The sequence below is a fragment of the Hippocampus bargibanti genome, linkage group LG07, assembly GCF_051943395.1.
Source record: "Hippocampus bargibanti isolate YZ-2025 linkage group LG07, ASM5194339v1, whole genome shotgun sequence".
NCBI lineage: Eukaryota > Metazoa > Chordata > Actinopteri > Syngnathiformes > Syngnathidae > Hippocampus > Hippocampus bargibanti.
In genome coordinates this window covers 13,730,653-13,756,837 of record NC_142740.1, presented here as the reverse complement: position 1 = coordinate 13,756,837, position 26,185 = coordinate 13,730,653, and the positions used below count along the sequence as shown (strand labels likewise).

The following is a 26,185-nucleotide window of genomic DNA, read 5'->3' as shown; positions in this document are numbered from 1 at the left end:
AAACGTGCACGAATCGCGCCCCTGTGTGATGGTTTCATCGATACCGGAAATGTCCGTGTTTACAACGCGTTAGCAATGTCGCGTTAGCAATGTCGGAATGAACGCCATATGGGTTTCTGTAAACAACAACAACGAGTGAGTATTGATAACATTTTCGTGAATTAATCACACTCATAAAGCGCCGTATGGTGGTTTGGACGCGATCCGGGCTACGGCCAGTCGTAGCAATGACCAGCTGATAAGGCGACTAGCAAGACTAAGATCGTCCTCGCCGTCAGTGGAGTCAAAAAGGTAAATGATGGTTGCAAAGTGTTCCATCTGCTGCTCTGACCGCCGCAATGGTGGCTTTATCTCACACCTTGCCGAAATACGGCTTGCTCTTTTTTTGGGAGGGGGGGGGGTGCATTCTTTACGACGTGCCCAAATTAATCTGATTACTGCATGAATATGAAGTAACCTAATTCACTTGTAGGTTATAAATGTGAGAATCCCAGTTGTTCGTAGAATATGTGCGTAGCATTGCATGAATATTACTTTACTTTTTTTTGTAACAGAAAGTAGTACTGTATGTTGAGTGTGTATCGACATTTATTCGTGTTATTGTTATTATTAGTATACATTTGCGTCTTTTGCATTATTAGACTCAAATGTAAACGGAGAAAGGGAACGATTCAGACTTTCTTTAAGATTCATAAAACATCGTACGAAAAGGTCACATTATATATGGGAAACTGCTTTACATTATTGACATTTTTTCCCAATTTTCTCCATGCGGAAACAAATGTCATCAAATCAGTGAAACGTGCGAGTGAAATATCACTGGTAAATCAGTGGTTTCTTTCTGGTTTCTGAACGCATATGACGTCCTTCAGGTGTGGTGTGGTGGAAGGTGAGCGGCCATGGGCGCAGAGAGCAGCGCCGTGCGAAGCTGCACGCCTGAAGAGCCGCTCCTGAGCCTGCCCTTCGGTCTCACCATGTTCTCGGCAGTGCTGCAGGACGGAAAGGCCGCGTCTGTGTTTGTTCACAAGCGTGGCAATGAAGATAAGGTCAATAAAGCAGCACAGGTATGTTCATTTCGAAAAAGAAAAATGTTCACCAAACTGTAAAGTGTCCTAGAGATTTTATAACGACACTCATAAATAGAATTTCTTCTTTTTCTTCTTCTTCTTGTGTTCTCCCCGGACCCGCGTGGGTTTTCTCCGGGTCCTCCGGTTTCCTCCCACACTCCAAAACACATGCATGGCAGGCAGATTGACCACTCCAAATTGTCCCTAGGTGTGAGTGTGAGAGTGACTGTTGTATGTCTTTGTGTGCCCTGCGATTGGCTGGCAACCAATTCAGGGTGTCCCCCGCCTCGTGCCCGAAGACAGCTGAGATAGGCTCCAGCAACCCCCGCGACCCTAATGAGGAATAAGCGGTATGGAAAATGAGATGAGATTATTATTATTATTATTATTATTATTATTATTATTATTATATCTAAAAGTGAAATTATTATTATATTACAAGAGACAGAAAAAAACACTTTAAAAAGCTCTTAAAATGAAAGCTGTGTTGCTTTCTGTATTTTGAATGCAATGAAACTCACATCCTGCCGCAGCACCTGAAGACCCTGAGGCATCCGTGCCTGCTCCGCTTCCTGTCCTGCTCGGTTCAAGATGGAAGCATCCACCTGGTGACGGAGCGCGTCAAACCGTTGCAGCAGCTGCTGGACGGGCTCTCCCCTGAAGAGATCTGCGCCGGAATCTACGACCTCCTGCAGGCCATTGTCTTTCTGCACGAGAGGGTAAGCGAGCTACAAATTTTGAAATCTTATTATAAAAAGCAAAATGTTTGCTTACCTGTTGTCCTGAACCGTCAGGGAAAATCAAGCCACAACAACGTGTGCATCTCATGTGTATTTGTCAGTGAAGATGGACATTGGAAACTTGGAGGGATGGAGACAGTCTGCAAATTCTCGGAAGCGACTCCAGAGGTAGGATGACACTGATACCAATAAAATTGACTGTGGTATGCCTTGTCACACTCGTAATACATTTTTAACAAAAACATTTAAAAACATTTATTTTACACGGGGGGAGGGCACTTTTTAAAAACTCATCAACTGCCAGACGATGTGCAAAAATGTGTCCACTCCAGTGCCAGGGTTTTTGTCATTTTCACTTAAATTGCAGGACCCACAGAATATTGAGTTTTAGGACTACATAAACATTCCATTCAGCGTAAGAAACCTTACACTCTCTTCATTCATCACAAAAAAAGAGTTAATTCTTAAATTATATGGGTCTGGAGTTATCTGAGCTTGAAATCGTGGCGTCTGTACCAAGTACAAGACAATACATACATATTGATTTATGTAGCGCTTGAACAACAGCTGAAGCTATAACAAAGCACTAACATGGACAAAAGGCAAATCCTGCCCCTTGGTGCAGGGGAAAAACATTGCCAGAGGTCTCACCATTGCTTGATCGGCACCCCCCGCGATAAGAACCAAAACCCGAACAAAATGGGGAATGGCGCTCCGAGTCATGCTTTTCAATTCCCGAATAAATTCAGGAATGGCAGTGAATGAGTTAAATGGCCCAAAAAATGTACACCTTGCATAACATTTAACGTTCAACTTTTGTCAGTTTCTTGTTAGTATTCGAAGCGTGAGAGATGCCAGCTGTGTTCCACCAGAGGAGCAGGTCAGCATATCAAACATCCCCGCCCACTCCATCGCAATGACAAAGCAAATTTTAGGTCTTTCTAAAGAAAGTTGTTGTTTCTAGGCAGAGGGCTTTAAAATGCTTCCAGACAAACACGCCCACTCTCGGGACTGTTACGCTTTTGGTTCCGTGCTTGAGACCCTCTTGCCTCTCTTGAATGGTTACGGTGAGTAAAGTGATCCCCGGGTATTTTATTTCACCTTTTCGGGGACAGCGGTTACTACAGTGGGCAGTTTATCGTGTCTCGGGTTACAGGGTGCATGAAAGGGTTAATAAATGTGAAATATGTGTTTAATGTGAATATATTTGTTCATCCTTCCATCCAGTGTCGCAGGAGCTGTCCGAAAGTCTGCAAAAGACCCTCCAGGTGGGCCTGTTGAACTCAGACCCCTCCTGTCGCCCTGCTCTCAGCTCCCTGCTGACTCATGGTTTTTTCAGGTGCTCGCCTTGCGGTTGAGTGGCCGCCGCTCTCGCCCAGTTGGTTGAGAATTTGCTAAACACTTGTTCTGATGCGCAGGAACGACTTTCTGGAAGTGACCAACTTTCTGAGCAGCCTAACGCTCAAGACAGAGGAAGAAAAAAACGAGTTTTTCAAGTGAGGAATGAAATGGTTGCATTCAAATTGGGGGTGGCCCTCGAGAAGGTGGTACCCGGGGGAGAGGGGCTGTGGGGGTCTTGTGGTAAGCTTGACTGCCCGCGTACATATTGGGTTCATTGGAGACTAACTTGCTCACGGGCTTAAAGGACAACCGAGCCCTGCGGACAAGTTGTGTCCATAATTTGTAAAATCACTTCAAATGACTTCTACTGAGCATATTTTACAAAGATTCCACCGCTTATAGCTATATTTTACGTTTTAAGACTTGCGCTGAATATTCAGGAAGTCTTGTTTTTGAGTTGGTGATGATGCCCGAAGTGACGTCACGTCTGGAACGCCCCTGACCGAGAAAGCCACACACAATGCATTTTGGGTACTTTGTTTGGTCTGAAAATATCGTGTTGATCTGTGTTGATGGCGAAATTAGAAGGAAAACCTACATAACGCAATGGTGAATTGTTGTGTGTTGCACCACGATTACTATTTGATACTAGTTGACACAAATTCCCAGCAGAAAATTCAGCCCATTTCCAACGGAGCTTGGGCGCCATCCTGTGCATTTTCTGTGAGCTACATTGGAGTCTAGACACCTCAAAATGATACGGAAGGACTTCTTTACTCGATTGCAAACATTTATGGTTTCCTCTTCAGAACTATTTGAATCATATTCATAACTGGATGAGTAACAAAAAAGCATCTTCTCCGAATCTGAAGCCATTGTTTTGATTCTCGAGCAAGGCAAGACGTCTTGGCGTGACGTCATGAACTGGGGGCGGGACCTTCTGAAAATCCCCAATTTGCATTTCAATTTTTTTGCAGTTTTAGCACACTTTAAGTCATTTTTATTGGTGTTTTGCATTTGACTAAAAATATCGGCCTGTGTGTTTTGGGTATTTTAGATGCTATAAAACATTATTCTGATGTGAGTTAGGAAACCAAAAAATGGTGTCGGTCGTCCTTTAAAGGTGAGAGTAAAGGCTCATTTGTCAAAGTCTGGGGGTGGATTAAGTATGGACCCCTCCAACCAAAAGTGAATGTAAACGGGGGTAAAAAAAATGGATTGCAAAATGTGGCCGCAATTTATCACACATGACAATTTCCCATTTTTGGTCCAGATTTGAACAAAGGTCAAGGAAGTTGACACACACACACACACACACACACACACACACACACACACACACACACACACACACACACACACACACACAACCACAACCACATACAGACACACAGATACACACACACACACGATTTGCTTTCGCGGGCCACATAAATTGATGTGGAGGGCCGGATCTGGCCCCCGGACCTTGAGTTTGACACCCATGATTTAGGCACTTGTGGACCCTGTGGTCATTTCTTTCGGCATTCATTTACAGTGGCATGAAATGGTGTTTGATTTCATTTACACCTCTTGTGACAAAGCGATCGCTTGATTTAGGTTGACATGGATCATCTCTGCTCTTACGTTTGCGCAGGTTTCTTCTAGACAGAGTCCAGAGCCTCCCCGAGGAGCTGACGGCTACACGCCTCGTCCCCAGGCTCCTCAATTCCCTGGTTTTTGCTGAGCCAATGGCGGTCAAAAGCTTTCTGCCCTATCTCCTCAAGCCAAAGAAAGGTACAGTGATACCTCAGCTCACGAACTTAATTGGTTCCCAGAAAGTGTGTGTAAAGCGAACAGTTTGTCTTCCGAACATTTATTTTCCATAAGAAACCATTAAAATGAGAATAATCCATTCCCAGGTCCCCATAAAACATAATTTTCTACGAAATAAACCTTAAAACTACACAAAATATACATTATCTAAAATACCCGTATGTATAATAAATGTGCTATTGTATTTTAAATAAAGAAATAATAGTCATTTTATTTACCTTTGCGATGGTCGTTGATGTTGTTGCCTCTTGATAATATCCGAGTGAAGTTGCCGTGTTTTCTCGCCGATAATACCCTCACTCACACTGTCCCCTGCTTGCTGCTTTTCATTAATCCAAATCAACAGACGTTTTTCAACCTCTTCTATTGCCTGAGACCGTTGCTTCGACAACACAGAAACACCTTTAGCGACATACACACCATTAATAGCTCCCTTGCTCTTAAGGATGGTAGCAATGATCGACTTAGCGTACTGGTAGTGGAACGCTAAGTCACACAAATGCACACCTCGTTTTTTGATGATCTCCTTCTTCTGCTCGACCGTAATTTTCTTCTGTCTTCTTTGGCTTAACATTAACCTGTGGTGGGGTCTTTTTCGATCCCATAATAGCAAAAGTACTACACTCGATAACAAACCACATACGCACTCAAACAAAGGGGGTGACGAAAACTAGTCCGCCAGTCACCGCGGCGCCGTGTGGTTTGGCTCGTCCGCCGAAAACTAGTTTGTCAGCCGAGACTATATGCTTGCGCATTTAATGTTCGTGAGGCGAAAAGTTTGTGAGCTGAAGCCTTTGTAAGTGGAGGTATTATTGCAAAAAGGTTGTCATGATGTTCTGAGAAATTCGGGTTCTTACAAGCTTCACGTATCCCGGCACAGATTGCAGTAGCGGTGAGGAATGCCTGCTGTCTGCGGGACTTTACCGCAAACACGTCATCCCGCAGCTCCTCAAGCTCTTCAAAGTCAACGAGGAACACGTGCGGATGGTGTTGTTGGCAAACATCCACATCTATGCTCAGTTCTTCTCCCAAGACGAGCTGAAGATCAAGATCCTACCTCAGGTATGTCGTGACATTCCTTCAATTTGACTACACCCGCTCATTAATACGCACACAGTAAAAGTGATTTTTTTTTTCTTTATTGTAGATTTTGCTTGGGATGAGAGACACCAATGACGTTCTGGTCGCCATGACGCTACAGAGCCTGGCGGTGTTGGTGCCTTTGCTTGGGGCTCAGGTGGTGGTCGGTGGAGAGAGAACTAAAGTTTTTAAACGCTCGTCTCCCAAGTTCAGCAGGTCAGCCGAGGCTACGCCGGAAAGTAAGTCAAGACACGACAATCCAAAAAGTTGAAGACGGCCATTTGGGGGGCTGAATATTGATTTTTGCCATTGTAGCATCACCCATCCACATCATAGGAGGCTCCTTCCCTCAGATGGAGCAACCTTCCAAGGTTTTGAATTTATTCCCCCGACCGCTGAAAGAACTTGTGAAGGACAACGCGGGGCGATTTCCGGCGAGGAGGGAGATTTCGAGGAACTACACGATGGAACCGACATCAGGTATGACAATTTATGATGATGCAAATTCCTTTTCTCTTGCAAAGTCACAGATACCGATGCTCCCCTAATTACAAGTACAGCAATACCTCAGCTTACGAACACTTTAGCTCACGAACCTTTCGCTTCACGAACATTACATTCGCGAGCATATAGTCTTGGCTGACGAACTAGTTTTCGGCGGATGAACCAAACCACACGGAGCGCCACGGTGGCTGACGGACTAGTTTTCGGTGGAAGAACACCAAACTACACGGCCGAACAGCGCCACGGTGGCTGGCGGACTAGTTTTCCACACCCCCTTTGGGTGCAGACGTGGTTTGCTATCGAGTGGAGTACTTTTGCTATTATGGGACCGAAAAAGACCCCACCACAGGCTTAAGAGGACACAAGAAAATTATGGTTGAGCAGAAGGAGATCATCGAAAAACGGGGACGGGGTCTGCGTTTGTGGGCCTTCGCGTCCCAGTACCATTACGCTAAGTCGACCATTGCTACCATCCTTAAGAACAAGGAAGCTGTTAAGGGTGTTTCTGTGTTGTCTAAGCAATGGTCTCGGGCAATAGAAGAGGTTGAAAAACTTCTGTTGATTTAGATTAATGAAAAGCAGCTAGCAGTGGACAGTGTGAGTGAGGGTATTATCGCCAAGAAAGCACGGCAACTTCACTCGGTTATCATCAAGAGGCAACCTGGAAGTTCGTCATCCATTGACAACTTCCATCACAAAGGTAAATAAAATGACTTTATTATACTGTACAGATTATTTCCTCAATTACAATACAATAGCACATTTATTATACATAAAATAAGGTATATTTTGTGTAGTTTTAAGGCTTATTTCGTAGAAAATTATGTTTTATGGGGACCTGGGAACAGATTATTCTAATTTTAATGGTTACTTATGGGAAATAAATGTTTGGAAGACACACTTTCTGGGAAACAATTACATTCGTAAACTGAGGTGTCACTGTATTCATGTTACAGACAACAGTACATACAAACAAATTTGAGGGTATATCAAAAAATGTTCGAATTCCCGAGTGCAGTTTCTCTTTGATTGTGATGTGCCCAGGATTGCACCATTTGTCATTCACAAACACAGCAATTCCCCCTACTATCATACCGCTCCCTGCATTCCTGTCCGCATGTACAAGTTGTGTGTCTCCGGAGTGATCGCCGACAGCCATGTTTCTGTAAGGAGCAGCAAACTGGTTTCACTGTACTCCATCTGATGTTGCCTTAGTGTCGCTAGCTCGTCCATCTTGTTCGGCAGTGAAATCCCGCGGGGGTTCTTTCCAGCTGGACAGCCCAGTTTTCTCCTCTTCAGCTCATCGGAGATGTCTGGTTTGTCGGCCGCTAGCTCGCTATTAGCTTGCCATGCTAGCAGCTGGCCTTGACTGTAAACAATGGGATCGCATGAAAGGTGTTTCCCCGTTCACAGGAGTCACAAAAAAGTAAAAAAATAATGCGGCTGAGCAGAAATGAAAATGCCCATCTCCTGCCCGTAGGTTTCGGGAAGAAATACACAAAACACGATCAGACAAATACATAAACAAAATAATAGGACGGAAAGGGACTCAAACAGGGTTAGGAGCTGCTGTCGAGGCAACCGCACAGGGGGCGCCATGATATAATACGACACAGTGCTGCTTTTTTTATTTTGTATCGAGTTTTTTCGTACTGTATCTTGATAGGGCAATTATTTTCTTAAATGTTTATTTTTCAGTACAAACCAGGTTACTTATACAAGCCTTAAACATACTTATTTAAAACTTAGACATACTTATATCAGCCTTAAACGTGAATTCCAGACAAAATATAGCACTGAAGCAACTTATGTACAAATTCACCTTATGAACGACCGCTTGGAATGTATCTCGTATGTAAATTGGGGAGTGTCTGTCATACAAAAATACCTGATAAATCAAGAGGATCATTAGCAGAATAATTGAATAGGTACAACCAGATTGTTTTTAAATATAATGATCATGTGTAAAGATCCAGACTTGTTTGATAAAGTCTAACAGGTGTCTTTGCATTGCAGACGCTCATAAACCGACATTCCTCCCCATAAATGGCTTCAGTCAACACGGTGACACTGACTCGTCCAGCCCAGAGGACAGAGTCCACTCATTCAAAGGCCATGGGGGGGACTGGCCTGACTGGAGCGATCCGGATGAGAACGAGGACCCAAAGAGCCACCAGCCGGTCCGCATCCTCATCGAGCCCTCCAATGCGGCCGAACCACGACAGACTGTAGAAGCTGAAGAAGAACCTTGGGATGACTTTGAGGACACTGAAGGCACCTCTGAATCCTCTCCTTCAGGCGCTGTCGGATTAAGTACACCACCGGGTGGACAAACCGCTGAGCCACTAAGACCAGGAGCTTCCAAACCTCTCAAACTCAGCTCAACAGCACGGTCAACCAATCAGCCCCCAACGGAAACCATACCCGCAGGTCAGAAGTACCGCAAGGGCACGGCAGGTCTCGGAGAGGAGTTCACCATCAAGGTGAAGAAGCAGCAGCAAATAGACCCGGAGTTGGATTTGTTTGCTGACATGGTGCCGGACATCAAGATGTCACCTTCGTCTCTGCTCGTACTTCGTGCGAGCGGCGATGCCACCGCGCCGACATCATACAAAGCTGCTACAGACGCAACGGCGGCGATGTTGTCCGACAAGTTTGCTGCCGCCAGTGTGACTGAGGTGAGTGGATTACATGGTAATTGCGTCTTTGTCCCCCATTGAAATGCACTTTCCGTTCATTGAAATTGTCCATCGTGTTCATGAACGTGTGATTTGTGTCTCGAGATGCTGATGCCGATTCGGAATGTACAAACCGGATGAACAGATAAAGCACACACGGGAACTGTCATATTGTTTAAAAAGCTGGGAGAAAAACAAATCGTTGGTGGGTGGATGGGTGGATTGATGGGTGGGTGGGTTGGATGGTGGGTGTATGGATTGATGGATTGGATTAATGGGTGGATGGAAGGGTTGGATAGGTGGTTGGATGAGTGGGTGGATAGATGGATTGATGGGTGTGCGGATGGATGGATAGGTAGATGGATGGATTGGATGAATGGGTGGATTGATGGATGGAAGGGTTAGATAGGTGGGTGGATTGGGTTGGATGAGTGGGTGAATAGATGGATTGGTGGTTGGATGGGTGTGTGGATGGATGGATTGATGGATAGGTAGATGGATGGATTGGTGGGTTGGATGGTTGGATTGGATAGGTGGATGGATGGATTGGTGGGTTGGATGGATGGTTGGATTGGATAGGTGGGTGGGTTGATGGGTGGGTGGATGGATTGATGGATTGGTGGGTTGGATGGTTGGATTGGATAGGTGGATGGATGGATTGATGGGTGGGTGGATGGATTGATGGGTTGGCTGGATGGTTGGATTAGGTGGATGGGTGGGTGGATTGGGTTGGATGGGTGGTGTTGGACAGGTGGGTGGATTGGATAGGTGGGTGGATGGATGGATAGGTGGGTGGATTGGGTTGGATGGGTGGGTGGATGGATTGATGGATAGGTGGGGGGATGCATTGGTGACTTGGATGGATGGTTGGATTAGGTGGGTTGGGTTAGATGGGTGGGTGGATGGATTGATGGATGGGTGGATTGATGGATAGGTGGATGGATTGGTGGGTTGGATGGATGGTTGGATTAGGTGGATGGGTGGGTGGATGGATTGATGGATGGGTGGGTGGATTGGGTTGGATAGGTGGGTGGGTGGATTGGTTTGTATGGTTGGCTGGATGGCTTGGATGGGTGGGTGGATATGTGGATGGATCGGTGGTAAGTGGATAGATAGATTGACATTTAGCTTGTAGTTGACATGCACATTCCACCATGATGTCCCTGATCCACTGGTGGAAAGACGCTTTGATCTTCTCCTCTTTCATCTAGAACTGTTTCATCATTCTGTGTCATCACAAAGAGGGTACAGCAAGTCCTGAAAAATGAATGTCTCTCTGTGTCTTTGTTTTGTCATATTGTCTCTATGCTGTCATATTATTTGTTATTTAGTTTTTTTTTTTGTTCTTTTGACTTCAAGACGGCGCCGCGAGAGTGGCTGCCTTTCCAGCAGCTCATGTATTTCGTTTTTCTACTTTCATTCCTTTCATCACTTTGCTGCTGTGAAATGTAAATTTCTCCACTGTGAGACTAATAAAGGCATATCCAATCCATCCAATCCAATATATAAATGGATAGATAGTAGATCGATGTCTAGTAGAAGCAAAACAAATCGTTGGTGGCCAATGAAAATGTTTTTTTTTGTCTCACAGGTGGAAGCAGACGGTTGGGGCGACGGGGACGACCTCAACTGGCAGGATGAAAATGGTTGGGGATGATATTTACCAACTCTTGAGCACTCCCCTAAAAAGGGAAGCAAAAAAATGAAATCCATAAAATGAACCAACTCTGATTTTCAAGAATAGCGACTTGTTCAATGGGAAGGAATCAAAGCTGATTGGAGGATGGGGGCTTGGGGGGTGTAAATGAGGCCATTCGTTAATTGTTTGCCAACTGACACAGACGCTGCCAACAGAAAATATGGTGGGAAAAAAATGTGCCAGCTTCACGACAGGAACGTGAGAATCCAGATCAATCAATCCCGTGTCAGGTTTGAAGCCAAGCCAACTTGTTGCACTTTGAATGAATGTGAAGTATGCATTACTTTAATTTATGAGTGGCTTTTTGGGGAGATGTTTGCTGGTGAAATAATAAATATGTTACTGTCCAGAAACATGCTTTAATTTCTTTTTGCAGGGCCGATTAAAATGTTTCGATTTGCAGATACAGTGATACCTTGGCTTACGAACTTAATTGGTTCCCAGACAGTGTGTAAGGCGAAAAGTGTGGATCCCAAAAATTAATTTCCCACAGGAAACCATTAAAATGAGAATAATCCGTTCCCAGGTCCCCATCAGTGACGTGCGGTGAGGTTCATGGCTGGCGAGGCACTGACGTCATCACAGTCAGATTTACAAACATATGAACTCTACAGAGTAGCTTATTTACCATTTGATTAGCAACAGTTAACATGTTTTGTTTAAAATGTTATGTATTATTATTATCGTTTTACCTTTACTTATAAATGAAGTCCATGCTCCGGTCCTTTTGAAGAAAGGCATTGATACCTTCTTTGGAGAAGCCTTCCTTATCTTTCTTCAGTTTTAACAGTCTCTCTACTTCTTTCAATTTAGATATGTAATCCTCCATTCTGAAAATAAGGCCAAGCAACACGAAAAAATGACTGGATGATTGCACTTAACTTGCTAACTGTTTACTGTAGCATGCTCTCACTAATTACAGTATATTATTCTGCAGCCGAGGAGGCGCAGGAATCTCTAATCACCAGCGCCCCCTGTCATGAGGCAGGAGAACTGTCTGCCTCACCTATTCAGTTTTGATAAAAAAATAATATAAAATAAACACTGTAGTACAGTGTTTATAATGTAAAGTGACTCTACATTATATACACCTAGAAATTTAGTTCGTAGACTAAAAGTGTTTGAACACTTTAATAGCAATATGCAGAGGGACAGCAATGCGGTCTCACTGTAAAACAAGCCTGCACAGTTAGCATAGTCATTGCACAATCCATGGTGTGGCTCAGTCAGCTGCTGCCTCACCGCTCGTCTCTACTTCGTATTTGAACAGTAAATGTGAAGATTCAGCGATTTTGAGAAAAAAAAATCCAAAAATGTTGAAGGTAAATGGAAAATAACTTTAAAGTACAAATCGCTAAATAAACATAACTGTTTATTTTTTCATTTGATATTTCCATGATGACAGTTGAGGCACGGCCACACCTGCCTCCTCTGACTGCACGTCACTGGTCCCCATAAACCATAATGTTCTACTTTCTAATTTTCTAAGCCTTAAAGCAACACAAAATATACCTTATTTTATGTATAATAAATGTGCTATGGTATTATAATTAAAGAAATAAACTGTACAGTATAATAAAGTCCTTTTATTTACCTTTGTGATGGTCGTTGATGGCTGGATGGAATGGAGTGGCCGGTTTCATCAGCATTAAACACTTGATGAGGAACGTAACCTTCTTCTTTCACCATCTTGAAGAATGATCCATTGTCGGTGCTTTCTCTGTGATAATTTTATCTAGTTCCTCATCAATTGTGTTCTGTTTAGCTGGGTTGATAGCTTTTTGCATCAAGTGTACAGATGGCTTGTGCGAGTTATTCGTGGAGCCTGATTGATAGGATATTTTAACCTTGCAGTCTACACTCTGCCTTTAAACTATCAAAGTTGAAACGAGTCCAAATTTCACTGTTTTCTATTCATTTTCTCACCATTTCACTTTTGTTTTTTGTTTCAAGCTCTGTCATCTCCCTTTCGTGTGTATGTGTTTATGTTTTCTCAATCTCTTCTGCCTGTCTCTTTAATGTTAAATCCTCCTCCCCACTGCTGCTTATTGACCAATCACGTGGCTTTAACCGAAGACTGGGGGCGGGGAATCGAGGAAAAAACAGTTGGCCACCATTTTCTTGTTAGAACGGGCTCGTTCACGAACGACACATCACTCATTGTGGCGGCTCCGTGTTTATCCCAAAAAATAGTTTTTATGCCAAGGTAAAATTTTCATAAATGTAACGTTCGTAAACCAAAACGTTCGTAAGCCAAGGGGTTCTTAAACAGAGGTATCACTGTACATTCATGGAGACAACACGCACTACTGAGTGACTCCCAGATTTTGTCATACGTTTTAATGTAGAGATAAATACTGCAATATTGTACTTTTGGCTCATGTCAAGAGTAGAAGAAATTAAAAAGTTTTCACTCAAGTATAACATCATACCTCAGAGTCAATCAGTCAAGGCTGATACTTTAAAAAAAAACGGGGACAAGCAGCCTCATATAACAGATTACATTTTCCAAGACAATAAAAAGATCACGTGGGCGAGTTTGTGGATGTGGCTGAGCTGAGATCATTTAGAAGCACGTGCAGCGCTTGTATTCGTGATGCCAGCCACGAAGGAGGTGGAGGTGGTTCCTGTGCCCCCGTTTTGCTTGTAGCAAGAGCATGTAGGACTCTCAGCGCGGTTTCCGCTGTCTGCATGCCGCGGCTGTACTCCTCATCCACAGCGCTTTCCTGTCGTGCTCGTTTAGCTTGCGGCTGAGTGATGAACGTGAACAAAAACACATTTTAGAGGGAGTAAATATTGACTTTTCCTGATCAAAAATTATTGTATTGCCTGATAGATTTTTATGTTCAACCCCCCAAAAAATCTGAATTATTCGCATCATTGTAATTTCATTTTCTACCGCCAATATTATTTGAATAGCGCTTTGTTTTTTCCTTTATAAAACTACCATATTTTTGCTTTAAGAGGCACAATAGATTATAAGGCGCACCTTCAATGAATGGCCTATTTTGATTTTTTTTTTCTACACTATGTATGATAATACTAGTGGGCTTCAATCGGCAGTACATATGCACCCAAAGGGTGCATATGTAGGGGTCAGAGTTCAACAGGCCCACCTGGAGGGTCTTTTGCAGACTTTCGGACAGCTCCTGCGACGCTGGATGGAAGGATGAACAAATATCTTCACATTAAATGCATATTTCATGTTTATTAACCCTTTCATGCACCCTGTAACCCGATCACACGATAAACTGCCCACTGTAGTAACCGCTGTCCCCGAAAAGGTGAAATAAAATACCCGGGGGTCACTTTACTCACCGTAACCATTCAAGAGAGGCAAGAGGGTCTCAAGCACGGAACCAAAAGCGTAACAGTCCCGAGAGTGGGCGTGTTTGTCTGGAAGCATTTTAAAGCCCTCTGCCTAGAAACAACAACTTTCTTTAGAAAGACCTAAAATTTGCTTTGTCATTGCGATGGAGAGGGCGGGGATGTTTATATGCTGACATGCTCCTCTGGTGGAACACAGCTGGCATCTCTCACGCTTCGAATACTAACAAGAAACTGACAAAAGTTGAACGTTAAATGTTATGCAAGGTGTACATGTTTTGGCCATTTAACTCATACACTGCCATTCCTGAATTTATTCGGGAATTGAAAAGCATGACGTGGAGCGCCATTACCCATTTTGTTCAGGTTTTGGTTTTTATTGCGGGGGTGCCGATCAAGCAATGGTCAGACCTCTGGCAATGTTTTTCCCTTCCACAAGGGGGCAGCATTTGCCTTTTTTCCATGTTAGCGCTTTGTTATAGCTTCAGCGGCTGTTAAAGTGCGATATAAACCCAATACTGTATGTATGTATTGCATTGTATTTTGGATGGCCGCCCTCATTTTAAGCTCATACAACTCCAGACCCATATAATGTAGGAATTAACTCTTTTTTCTGATGAAAGAAGAGAGTCTAAGTTTTCTTACGCTGCATTGAATGTTTATGTAGTCCTAAAATTCAATAATAATAATAATAATAATACATGTCATTTATCAGCGCCATTCAAAACTCTCGAGGTCACTTTACAGTCACAGTATGTGGGTCCTGGAATTTGGGTGACAAAGACAAAAACCGTGGCACACTGGAGTAGACATATTTTTGCACATCATCTGGCAGTGAATGAGTTAATTAACCAACAGAAAGCGATAACGTTGTGTCGTGAACTTTAACCTCTAGCAAGGAGGCATTTTGGGGTCTGAATATTACCGTAACAACCATACACAAAGTGTGGTGTGAGCTTTAAAGAAAATGGAAGGCTTTTAGGTGCGCCTTTTCATATGGAAAATACGGTACCACGAATAAAATTCTAAATGTAATCCCACATTGCATATTACTAACCTCTGAATGAGTTACAGATGGAGCACAAAGTTCCACGGGAATCTCTTTTGGGGTGTCCAGCTTCTGGTTATGTTGATCTAAAACAGTTTTCTCCTCTTGAATTCTCGCTAGTTGCGCTTCCTTGAGTTCTTCGGGTGTATTAACAATCTAACACAAAACACGGTCAAGTTCATATCGGGCCTTCTTCAATTGATTCAAAAGATTCAAATGCGGACTTTTTCTTACCTTGCTAAGAAAATTCAGCACCTTGCTTTTGGTTTCTTCCACACATAAACTGTTGGAAATAATCTCTTCGTGGTTTGTGACCTGAAACGTCAACAGATCGGATGGTTGATGAAAATAAATACGAGTTGTAACATGAGAACCGGATGATGAACGGAGCTCTCTACTGTACCTCGGCAAAATGAGCAAAAGCCTCCAAAGCGTGCTGATGGACCAACCAGGAGGAACTTTGCGCTAACAGTGCTCCAAACAGGCTGCTCAACTTGGGAAAAATTTCACTCTAGAGACAAGTATGTGTCAGATAAACAATAAAAGCAATATGCAGTGCTGTGGTTGGCTGTTCAAATCCGATGGAACAATCCAATTTGAGCAATGTGATTGGCTGAAATTACATGCTATCTTAAAGGACAACCGACGCCTCAGGACAAGTTGTGTCCATAATTTGTAAAATCACTTCAAATGACTTCTACTGAGCATATTTTACAAAGATTCCACCGCATATAGCTATATTTTACATTTGTAGACTCGCGCTGAATATTCAGCAAGTCTTGTTTTTGAGTTGGTGACGATTCCTGACGTCACGTCACGTCTGGAACGCCCCTAACCGAGAAAACGACACACAATGCATTTTGGGTACTTTGTTCGGTCTGAAAACTTCGTGTTGATGGCGAAATTAGAAGGAAAACAAATAAATAACGTGATGGTGAATCGTTGTGTGTTGCACCAAGACTACTAATTGATATTCGCTAACACAAATTCCCAGCAGACAAATCAGCCCATTTCCAACAGAGCTTGGGCGCCATCTTGTGCATTTTCTGGGACGCTACATTTCAGTCTCGATGCCTCAAAATGACACGGAATGACTTCTTTCATCGATTGGGGATTTTAGATGCTATAAAACGTTTTTCTGACGTCAGTTAGGAAACAAAAAAATGGTGTCGATTGTCCTTTAAAATTGGGTTGAGACGGACTCCAACCTGGTTTTCAGCAGGAATAAAAATGTTCCCAAGTGACGAAAGAAACTCTAATGAGGCCAGAAGCAGCTCATCCGGACCGTTCTGAGACACGACAGCGTCTACACACACCAGAGCCTACAACCCACCAAAAAAAATCAATTTGGTTGTCAATGTCAATCTTAACTCAGATTTCAGTCAACACATACGTGAACGATGACAGGCGGTTCCATGTTTTTCACTACAACTGCCGTTATGGATAAAAGGAGCTGCAGTGTGATGCGCAGCACTTGATGGGTCTGCACCTGTATGTTACGGAAACAAGTATCGTCACGGTACAAGCGTACAGACAAAACTTTTTCTGTTTGTACGATATGTCTCACCTGATGCGGTGCGATTTTCTGCCACAGTTGGGTGACAATCGTCGACGCAGATGACACGCAGGGTCCCTCAACAGGTGACCTTTCTCGAACCACCGCTAGGAGGCAGTGTAGCACCGCATTCTGTAAACAACGTCACATTAAAAAATTGATGTGGAATCAGAATCAGAAAGCCTTTAACAGTCCCACAATGGGGAAATTTGCGGGCCACAGCAGCAATTTGAAAGAGGACGTGGGGGAGATAAAAAAACAAGTATTTTAAACATAATAGGAATTTCAGAGGACTGAAATGTACTGTGCAAAAAAGGTTGATGAAGAACTGTACATAGTGCAGGTATAAAAAAGCACATTGATATATATATATATATAACTGTATTGAGTCAACATCAGGTGGCTCTGCTATTTACAATTCAAGAGTCCACTTTTTTTCTCGTTCATGTGATTATTAAGAAGCCTGACAGCAGTCGGTGGAACGAGCGGCGGTACCTCTGCTTCTTGCAGCGCGGATGTAACAGTCCCCAAACAGGGATAACTTTTAATTTCCAGGTGTCCACTTTTATTGGACCCTTATTATAATCCAAATTGTCCTCACCACTTTGCAAACTTGGCCCAGTTTGTAGCCTCCACTCTGCCAGTCGGTCAAAGTTTTTTGAGTTAGCGCGACGACATCCGCTTCCACGCGTCGACGGGCTTCTGTTGAAAGAGCTCTGAGAAGGACGTGACGCCAGACTGGGAGATTTTCAGTCTCGGATGAAGGGAACTGTGCCACAAATTCTATCTAGGTAAAATAAAGAAAACAAATCAGACACAAAAGACTAAATTCACATATTGAGATGGATTCAATCCCCCCACCACCCATGTAGATCTCCGCTAACCTGATGGCTGGGCGTCATGAGGAAAATCATGCGTCTGAGCAGCAAGCCCAGATGGGACTGCTGATGGCATTCGGCCGAGGAGGTTTTCACCTGAGGAGGCAGAAGGAAAAAGAAGCGGTGCTCATTGGTAGTGTGAAAATCTGTGAGATGGGGCCAGAATTGAAGGGATGATGGAAGATGTGTTTATTCCACTGACATCAACTATCACCTTGGTCGGGGGGAGTCCCCCGACGGAGAAATTACGGGATTTTATTATTTTAATCAATTGATTTTCATCATACCAGGTGGTGTTTCTACCGTTTGCTTTTCTCGGGTAGACAAATAAGGATATAAAAAATAAATCCTGGATTGTGTGATACTATTCAATATTTGATGTTTTTGTTTCCATGGTGGGCCGTTGAGCAATACTCAAACTCCAGCAATCAGGGCAGTGGGGGGGGGGCAGGTCCTACAGAATCCTCACCAGTTGAGCAATGAGAAGGACATGGTGGAGACAAAGTTCGGCTGTTCCATACCTACAAAATCACAAATGTGTACAGTATATGGAAAAATTTCAGCAGGAAGTATGCCAAAAATTACAGTCCCAACACACTTCAATATCACTTCAAAATTCAAATTCATTACTTTCATTACTCATTACCCAAAAAAATGAAGATGGTTTAAATAATCACCATCATCATCATCATAAAACAACAAGTGTTTTTTTCCGATGGGTACATGGAGCGAAAACTTCCAATTTCTAGCTAAGCTAAATTTAGCTCCTCCCCAAAATATAATGCTTGATTTGAGAGGTATCACTTCAAGCCCATTGAAATAGACCTCAGGTGCCATTTTGTGGCATCTTGGAGCTTTTTTGAAAAAAATACAAAGTCAATCACTCAAGTCATCATTGTTGATGAAAAAAACGTTTTCAGGAAGAAAAAAACGCTGCTAGCAAGCACATTGGCATGAAAAATCTAGTCGGACATAAAAATAACTAATTCCATTACGCTATCAAGCTAATCAGTTTAAGAAAATAAAAAAATGTCTTTTGCGTTTTTATATTATGTTCTAAGCACTGTACGACGTATTAAAAGGACTCCACAAACTCTTCCTCACCGTGCAGTGAAACACCAGACATCAGTGGCCAGCAGCGCAGTCTGAGTGTCGGCTTGCAGCGTGGCCTCCACCAAGCAACGCTCCTGCAACACAAGAGGAAAAAAACAAAACGAGGATGCACTATAAACAGAGGGAGTAAATGTCCTCATGACATCAAGTGAAAGAAGAGGGGGAAAAATTAAAGTACAAGAGTTGCTCTTCTTGAATAGGAGGAAATCCCTCGGCAGGAGGCAAAATGAGATTGGAGTGAGGACTTCGCATCAAACTCTCAAAGTGAAACTTAGGGCATATTTCACCAAGGTCATTTGAAACATGCATTTTTATTTTCTTTTGTTATCTTTATGAGCCAATGTGGCGTTTGCAATGCAGGGTCATCTTTGTGCACAACTCACCAGAACAGGAAAGTACAGTGGAGAAAGACCAGCGACGCTGGCGCAGAGGTGCACACAGATGTGACAGTGTAAAGACACCCAACCTTGGGCTTGCCCTCTCGTCATCACCCCCGGCAACAACAGCGGCAGCTTCCGCTCAGTATAGCAACGTTGGAAACTACAGAAGAGCGCCTGGTAGAGAGGAAGCCTGCAATCAGAGGTCCTTTTACAACAAACAAAAATAAAAATCTGTCTCTCTGGTGGGGTTATTGGTCACACAAAAAAAATATAGGAATAACAAAAATAAAGGACAAGTGTTGCATGAAGGAACTTGACCTTGGTGTTTCCTCTGAATGCTGACTGCCGGAGTGCCAGAGCTGCAGCACCTCCTCAGGCTGGGAGGTCAACAGATCCAGCACACTCGTCAACAGAAGACACTGAGGAAGTTCATGCTGCAGACTTAACCCTGCGTAAAAAAAAAAAAAAAAACTGTTCAGAAGCGGACACAAGTTTGATGTAAATTGAAAAAAAAATCATCATCATCATAAATAAATGAAAGAATACTAAAAATAAACATTCATAAATACATTAATGAAATCAAACTTAATTTAAACAGGATAATATTTTTTCTGCAACTCATTGGGATTAAGTTCTTTTGGAAAAAAAGAAGAAAAAAGAAAATAAAAAGCATATACTATAATAATAAAAATACAAAAAAAATTATTAATAATTTTATAAAATGAAATAAAAATAATAAATTTCATGTATAAGCGCCTTTCAAACCTAGATTACGTTCATCAACCTTAGTTGCAACAGGGTACCTTTTCTGCAATTCGTGGGGTATTACGTTCTTCTGGGAAAAATTAGGAATTTTCATTTGCTGAATGACAAATACACAAATGTGCATTTAATTATTTGGTCAGTCAATGTGGTCAAATGTTATTAAAAAACTTCTGATGTAGCATCAGAATGTTTAAAAGCATATTTAAAATGAATTTTGGAAATGTGTTGTTTTTTCCCTTTTTAAAAATGTCACCTACTTTTGTATTTTAGATATAAGATAAGATGAAATAAGAAGGCCTTTAATAGTTTTACAAAATTTACATTTCAATTTATGTGTGTGGGAGTGGGGCGGCCCGGTAGTCGAGTGGTTAGCACGCCGGCTTCACAGTGTGGAGGTCACCGGTTTGCGTCCGACTCCGGCCTTCCTGTGTGGAGTTTGCATGTTCTCCCCGGGCCCGCGCGGGCTTTCTCTGGGTCCTCCGGTTTCCTCCCACATTCCAAAAATATGCATGGCAGGCTGATTGAACACTTCAAATTGTCCCTAGGTGTTAGTGTGTACTGTTGTTTGTCTTTGTGTGCCCTGCGATTGGCCGGCAACCAATTCAGGGTGTCCCCCGCCTTGTGCGGGGGACACCGTACAGATAATGGATGGATGTATGGGAGTGAGAGGTTCAAATCGTGGGTTTTCTCCAGGTACTTCAATTTCCCCCCACATTCCAAAAAATGGATAGTAGGTGAATGGAAAACACACTTTTGTAAACCATACAAAAGTAAAACACTGATTCCGAATCGGTATGTTGTGTCACACGAGTGCACTCCTGACATCATCTGATGCACGGGTGTCAAACTCACGCGGGTCTTCCTGCAAGACGATTTCGGCAAAAGGCCGCAGAGGTAAGAGCTGAACTAGAAGCGCATCCATGGGAACAACGGCCGCCGCGTGGATCTCCTCGGAAAGAGACGGCGGCAAAGCTGGAGCACCCAAGTACGGAGGGAATTTACTGGAAGATAGCGACAAATGTCTTCCTTGCTCAAAGGTGTCAAGTAAAAATCTGGTGTCATTGTGTAAAGCAGATCACATGTACCTGATAACCTGGAGGTACAATTGATGAAAGCGTCCGCAAGACTTTGTTAAGAAGGCATTGAATTCCTGCAAGGGTGCGTAAGTAAGTTGAAGACCATCATGGGACAGGATTTGTTTATTTTTTTACCTTTACGTAATGAACTAGAGTGTTGGCAAAAAATCTGGACAGCTTTGCAGTTTTCAGGAACAGCTTGTGTTCTGCGCATTGCGTTGCCTCCTAGCAAAACAGACAAAAGCGCACAAAAGTACAATAGCAGACAAAAGCTGAACTGGAGACCTTCGACTTGAAAATAGGTTATGTAATACAAAACATATCATGCAAGCGCTTGAACCCAGGATGTGGCGGTCATTATTCTACGAGGGGGAAGACAGTTATGCTGAGTGGCAAACGCGCGACCACAAACCTGCAGAGCGGCGTGCTTTATCTGCTCCGCCAGATCGACGGCATTGTGAAGAGAAGCCAACAAGTTGTCGCACAGGCTGGTGGTGATGTCGCCGTGATGCAGATGCTCTTCAACCAGAGACTGGTACTTCAGACTCAGCCTGAGGGTGGTAAAGAACCGCTTTTAAAAGTGACGAACTCCGCGGTACACAGGCGGGACAATATTTTTTTTCAAGACAAATAAATCAGTTGAATCTTCTTCCCTGCAAAAATTGTGATTGATCATGTCATTTTCCCCCATATATTATATTTTAAACAAACGCAAATAATGAACTAACCTGATTTACAACAAATGTACTACGGTGCTTAAAAAATAAATAAGTACCTACATAAATACATGCAAAAACAAATAAATAAAAAAATAGGTGGATAAATAAGTAAATAAATAATGGATGGATAAATAAATAAATAAATAAATAAATAAATAAATAAACAAATAAACACGACCTTGCGTATGGGATTTTTTTTCCAATGTATATATTTTTTAAACAACCACAAGTTGTGAATTAACCAGATTTACAACAAATTTATTTGGGGAATTAAAAAATAAACAAATAAAAACAACCAAATACTGAAACAGATACATACACTAATGATAAACAAATAAATGAATACATAAATACAGTGATACCTTGGCTTACGAACTTAATTGGTTCCCAAACAGTGTGTAAGGTGAAAAGTGTGTATACCAAAAATTAATTTCCCATAAGAAACCATTAAAATGAGAACAATCAGTTCCCAGGTACCCATAAAACATAATTTTCAACTAAATAAGCCTTAAAACTACACACAACATACCCTATTTTATGTCTAATAAATGTGCTATGGTATTATAATTAAAGAAATAAACTGTACTGTATAATAAAGTCGTTTTATTGACCTTTGTGATGGTCATTGATGGCTTGATGGAATGGAGTGGCCGGTTTCCTCAGTATTAAACACTTGAGGAACGTAACCTTCTTTCACCATCTTGAGGAATGATCCCGTGTAGGTGCTTTCTCTGCGATAATTTTACCTAGTTCCTAATCAATTGGTTCTGTTTAGCTGGGATGATAGCTTTTTGCATCAAGTGGACAGATGGCTTGTGCGGGTTGTTTGTGGAGCCTGATCGATGGGATATTTTAACCTTGCAGTCTACACTTTGCCTTTGAACTATCAAAGTTGAAACTCTCACAGTCGTCTGCCTGTCTCTTTAATGTTCAAACCACCTCCCCTCACTGCTGCGTTCTTGACCAATCATGTGGCTTTAACCGAAGACTGGGGGCGGGGAATAAAGGACAAAAAAAGTTGGCAGCCATTTTCTTTTTGGAGAACGGCTTCACTCTCTCTCTCTATCTGTAAACCCCACCCCCTCACTGCTGCGTTCTTGACCAATCATGTGGCTTTAACCGAAGACTGGGGGCGGGGAATAGAGAACAAAAACAGTCGGCTGCCATTTTGTTCTTAGAAGAACGGGCTCGTTCGCGAACGACACATCACTCATTGAGGCAGCTCCATGTGTATCCCGAAAAAAAATTGTATGCCAAGTTAAAATTTTCATAAATTTAACGTTGGTAAACCGAAAAGTTCGTAAACCGAGGTATCACTGTAAATAAATACCAGGGGCTGCCCGCAGCTTAATAAAGTTTGTCTCATTTTGACTGTTTTCTTTTAAATAATACACTTTGTAATCCAGAGTGCTTAATGTATGAAAATAGAGCCATTAGTTGATATTGTCCTTTATAATCCCAGTACGCTTTATAATCTGAAAAACATAACAAGTATTTCTGAATTTGAGTCAACATGATTCGTGTTTGCAGCCCTGACCTGATGAGGAACTTCCACGTGTTCGCATGCAGCGCCATGTCCAGATTTGAAATGACCGAGCAAATATCCAGGAGGCTGTGAATGACTGAGGACGACACAATGTGGCATTCATCGCCTGCAAAAAAAGCTTCATCGTTGAAACAGTGCAGAAGGAACAGGAGGAAGTCATCTCCTCAATTGGTACAACCTACGACGATGTCTGACGCCACCTCCTCAGAGGAGCTTCTATCAAGCGAGAGCCCATTCAGGAGCTCCAACATGGCCTGGTGGAGGGCGTAGGCTTCCTTGAAGAGACTTTGCAGAAGGACACCCACCGCGGACAGGTGGCCGCTATAGATCACCTCGCTGTCCTGTCAACGACACATTTTTTTGCATCGAAACTATCAAAAGCCACTCGAGAATTGAAGCCACTCACCTTACAGTGCTGAAAAGTATCTCGTAGAACCTTCAGGACGCATGAGAGTAAGGTGCGTATAGCGCTAACGTCCGGGACCTCATCATACGTGGAGACGTGCAACACACATGCAGACATTGCATTAATGATCTGCATCAGAGACTGAAAACAAGATAGAGTACCAAAGAAGAAAGATTATTGGTATTTTTTTTTTAAATACAGATGTAATGAGTGAGGCTGCAAATTCAAGTTGATGTAAGCCACCGTCAGAATGTTCCTTGGTAAGAAGCGCACTTCGGTATTTTGACTGGACAAGTCCCCAACTTGGATTGAATGTTCTTTCATTATGCTGTCAAACACAGTCACCGCCTGGAGAATTAAAAAAAAAACAAGGATGGCTCAAAATAGGTAATTAGAATTATACAGCGACAACAGTTGAAAGTATGCCATTCACCTTTGGTAAAATTTTGGAGAAGCATTCATTTTCCAGATCCGACAGAGCAATGTGAGGGAGGAACAAGTCTGTTATTATTTTCAGTATACCTAATAAGAAAGTTGGGGGTTAAAAAACAAACAAACACAAAACCAAAATGATAAAATTGATCAAACTGAATTATTAAAAAAAAACCTAACAAAACGGAACGTACGTATATGGTCATCCCAGCCCTCGGAATTGTGATGTAAGGTGTGTGAACAGTTAAAGAAAATCACAGCAGAGAAACAGCATTAACATGAACACACTGAATGAAAATCTGTAAGTTTGAACAATTGTTTTCTGTAGCAATTAATTTATTTTAAACATTTCCCTCCTTCAGATTAAAAAAGTATTACAGTACTGTACTGAACAAATATCAATGAAGTAATCAGCAACTAATGGAGACCAAATCGACTTTCATCACTTGGAATCTTTTTTTAAAAACTGAGCTCCTTTGGGGTTATTTTTTTCTCTCCAGATGTTTTCTTTGATCGTCTTTGAAAACGGGTCACTCTAAAGCCAACCCAGGGGGCTCCAATGTTGCATTTCTCCTCTGTCAAATGTCTATTCAAAAATGAAGCTGTTTTGATATATTCGTCTATCACTTGAAACGTCTCACTTCAACAGTACTTCCTTAGCACTAACGTGGCTTTGTAGCCACCGTGTGCCACGTTATAATGTTAATGACCATAAAAACGCATACATATTATTGAATGAAGTTTTCAGCAAATTGCTGAAGAATTATTCCAATGTTAACAATGCAATAGTTTCTGTCATTCCAAAACACGATGAAAGCCATAACGCTACATACGTATTTCCTAATGTTAAGTTTTACGTCCAATTCCACTACAAGGCATGATTGGGAAGGATATGATAAGTTTGGGCAGGACAGCCTTGAGCTGCTGGCGGCAGGTTTCCTGGCTCCACTGCATCACATCGTCCAGGAGAGTGTCTGTCTGAGACATTATATCGCCAGTCTACCAGAAGAGATTGGACAAACTGTCCGAAGGACACAAAATCAACAACAAAAAGCGACTCGCTCGAGATACGACTCAGCTTTGTAAAGTGTGCCGAACAACATGTGTAATTTCACAACAGTAAATTCACTCACGAGCTAAGCTAATTTGACGTGACACCGAAACATTGCCTCGTCGTTGTCATTGTACTTACAGACTTAATGGCAAACTGTTTTCGGCATCCTGGTGTATCGCATCAGTTACTTCATAGACGCGGTTCAATGCTTTCACCTATTTTTAATAACTCCATATTCATTTCTTTCAATAGAAAAAGCTGCTCTAGGCTGCTTTCATGTTTTGCGCGTCAGACTGTAGCGGATGTGACGTATGGCCGTCCTTTGGGACTGGGGCCGTTTTTTCCATTTACTATACTTCGGGTCCTTTGAGTCCTTTGGCAACATAAAATTCCTACTTATTTCAAACCGATAAACACGTTAAGGCAAAAATTAGTGCATCCAAAAGATAGGCTACCAAATGAAAAACAAAGTAATGTAGTTTATTCCATACATTGTAAGAATGAAAATTGTAAAGAGCAGTACATTGGGGAGACTCAACAAATTCTCAAAAAAAGACTTCATCAACATCGCAGGGATAATACTAGTGGGCCTCAATCGGCAGTACATTTGCACCTAAAAGCTAGCAACCACTCATTTGACGACAATGAGGTTAAAATCTTAGCGAAAGAACATAGATGGTTTGAAAGGGGGGTAAAAGAAGCGATTCTTATAAAACAACAAAATCCTTCATTAAACCGGTCTGGTGGGGTGAGGTTCAATTTGGATCGTTCATACAATAGCCTGCTCAGGCAAAACAGGTTAGGCAACTTTCGCAATGCTGATGAGGTGATACCGGGGGGAGTGGGGGTAATAGGCCAGTCGTTAGTCAGGAATGTAGGAACAATCAGTGGGGCCACAGGGAGGGGTCCCGCGCCCCCCCCCCCCAACCTGAGAGTAAGGACCTATCATAGCTGTGTCCGGC

At 42.5% G+C, this 26,185-nt stretch overlaps 2 protein-coding genes across 8 annotated transcripts; one reads left to right on the top strand and one right to left on the bottom strand.

Moving 5' to 3' along the window:
* Nucleotides 1–36: 36 nt before the first annotated feature.
* On the top strand, nucleotides 37–11,277 carry scyl3 (SCY1-like, kinase-like 3). Of its 3 annotated transcripts, none has more exons than XM_089000725.1 (14): nucleotides 37–291; nucleotides 873–1,064; nucleotides 1,601–1,786; nucleotides 1,862–1,975; nucleotides 2,631–2,687; nucleotides 2,772–2,874; nucleotides 3,035–3,146; nucleotides 3,226–3,303; nucleotides 4,785–4,924; nucleotides 5,844–6,025; nucleotides 6,111–6,282; nucleotides 6,359–6,523; nucleotides 8,564–9,225; nucleotides 10,817–11,277. In XM_089000725.1, the coding sequence occupies exons 2-14, from the start codon at nucleotides 900–902 to the stop codon at nucleotides 10,880–10,882; spliced, it is 2,202 nt and encodes a 733-aa protein (XP_088856851.1). In that variant the 5' UTR covers nucleotides 37–291; nucleotides 873–899; the 3' UTR covers nucleotides 10,883–11,277. The 3 variants fall into 3 exon arrangements, with proteins under 3 accessions (XP_088856851.1, XP_088856852.1, XP_088856853.1); XM_089000726.1 differs by having other exon boundaries at nucleotides 43–135; XM_089000727.1 differs by lacking the exon at nucleotides 37–291 and adding an exon at nucleotides 1,247–1,417 and having other exon boundaries at nucleotides 925–1,064.
* A 151-nt stretch (nucleotides 11,278–11,428) lies between these two features.
* On the bottom strand, nucleotides 11,429–25,516 carry firrm (fignl1 interacting regulator of recombination and mitosis). Of its 5 annotated transcripts, XM_089000721.1 has the most exons (27): nucleotides 25,362–25,516; nucleotides 25,065–25,190; nucleotides 24,364–24,404; nucleotides 24,171–24,259; nucleotides 23,981–24,085; nucleotides 23,738–23,878; nucleotides 23,510–23,672; nucleotides 23,323–23,437; nucleotides 21,479–21,617; nucleotides 21,202–21,291; nucleotides 21,076–21,140; nucleotides 20,843–20,991; nucleotides 19,544–19,673; nucleotides 19,229–19,415; nucleotides 18,837–18,919; nucleotides 18,202–18,253; nucleotides 17,739–17,828; nucleotides 17,456–17,641; nucleotides 16,867–16,986; nucleotides 16,693–16,788; nucleotides 16,508–16,621; nucleotides 15,703–15,810; nucleotides 15,534–15,614; nucleotides 15,309–15,455; nucleotides 14,243–14,345; nucleotides 14,041–14,081; nucleotides 11,429–13,674 (listed from the first exon to the last, which is right to left on the bottom strand). In XM_089000721.1, the coding sequence occupies exons 2-27, from the start codon at nucleotides 25,154–25,156 to the stop codon at nucleotides 13,450–13,452; spliced, it is 2,952 nt and encodes a 983-aa protein (XP_088856847.1). In that variant the 5' UTR covers nucleotides 25,157–25,190; nucleotides 25,362–25,516; the 3' UTR covers nucleotides 11,429–13,449. The 5 variants fall into 5 exon arrangements, with proteins under 5 accessions (XP_088856847.1, XP_088856849.1, XP_088856850.1 ...); XM_089000720.1 differs by having other exon boundaries at nucleotides 13,533–14,081; XM_089000722.1 differs by having other exon boundaries at nucleotides 13,533–14,081; nucleotides 23,323–23,407.
* Between the last annotated feature and the right edge of the window lie 669 nt (nucleotides 25,517–26,185).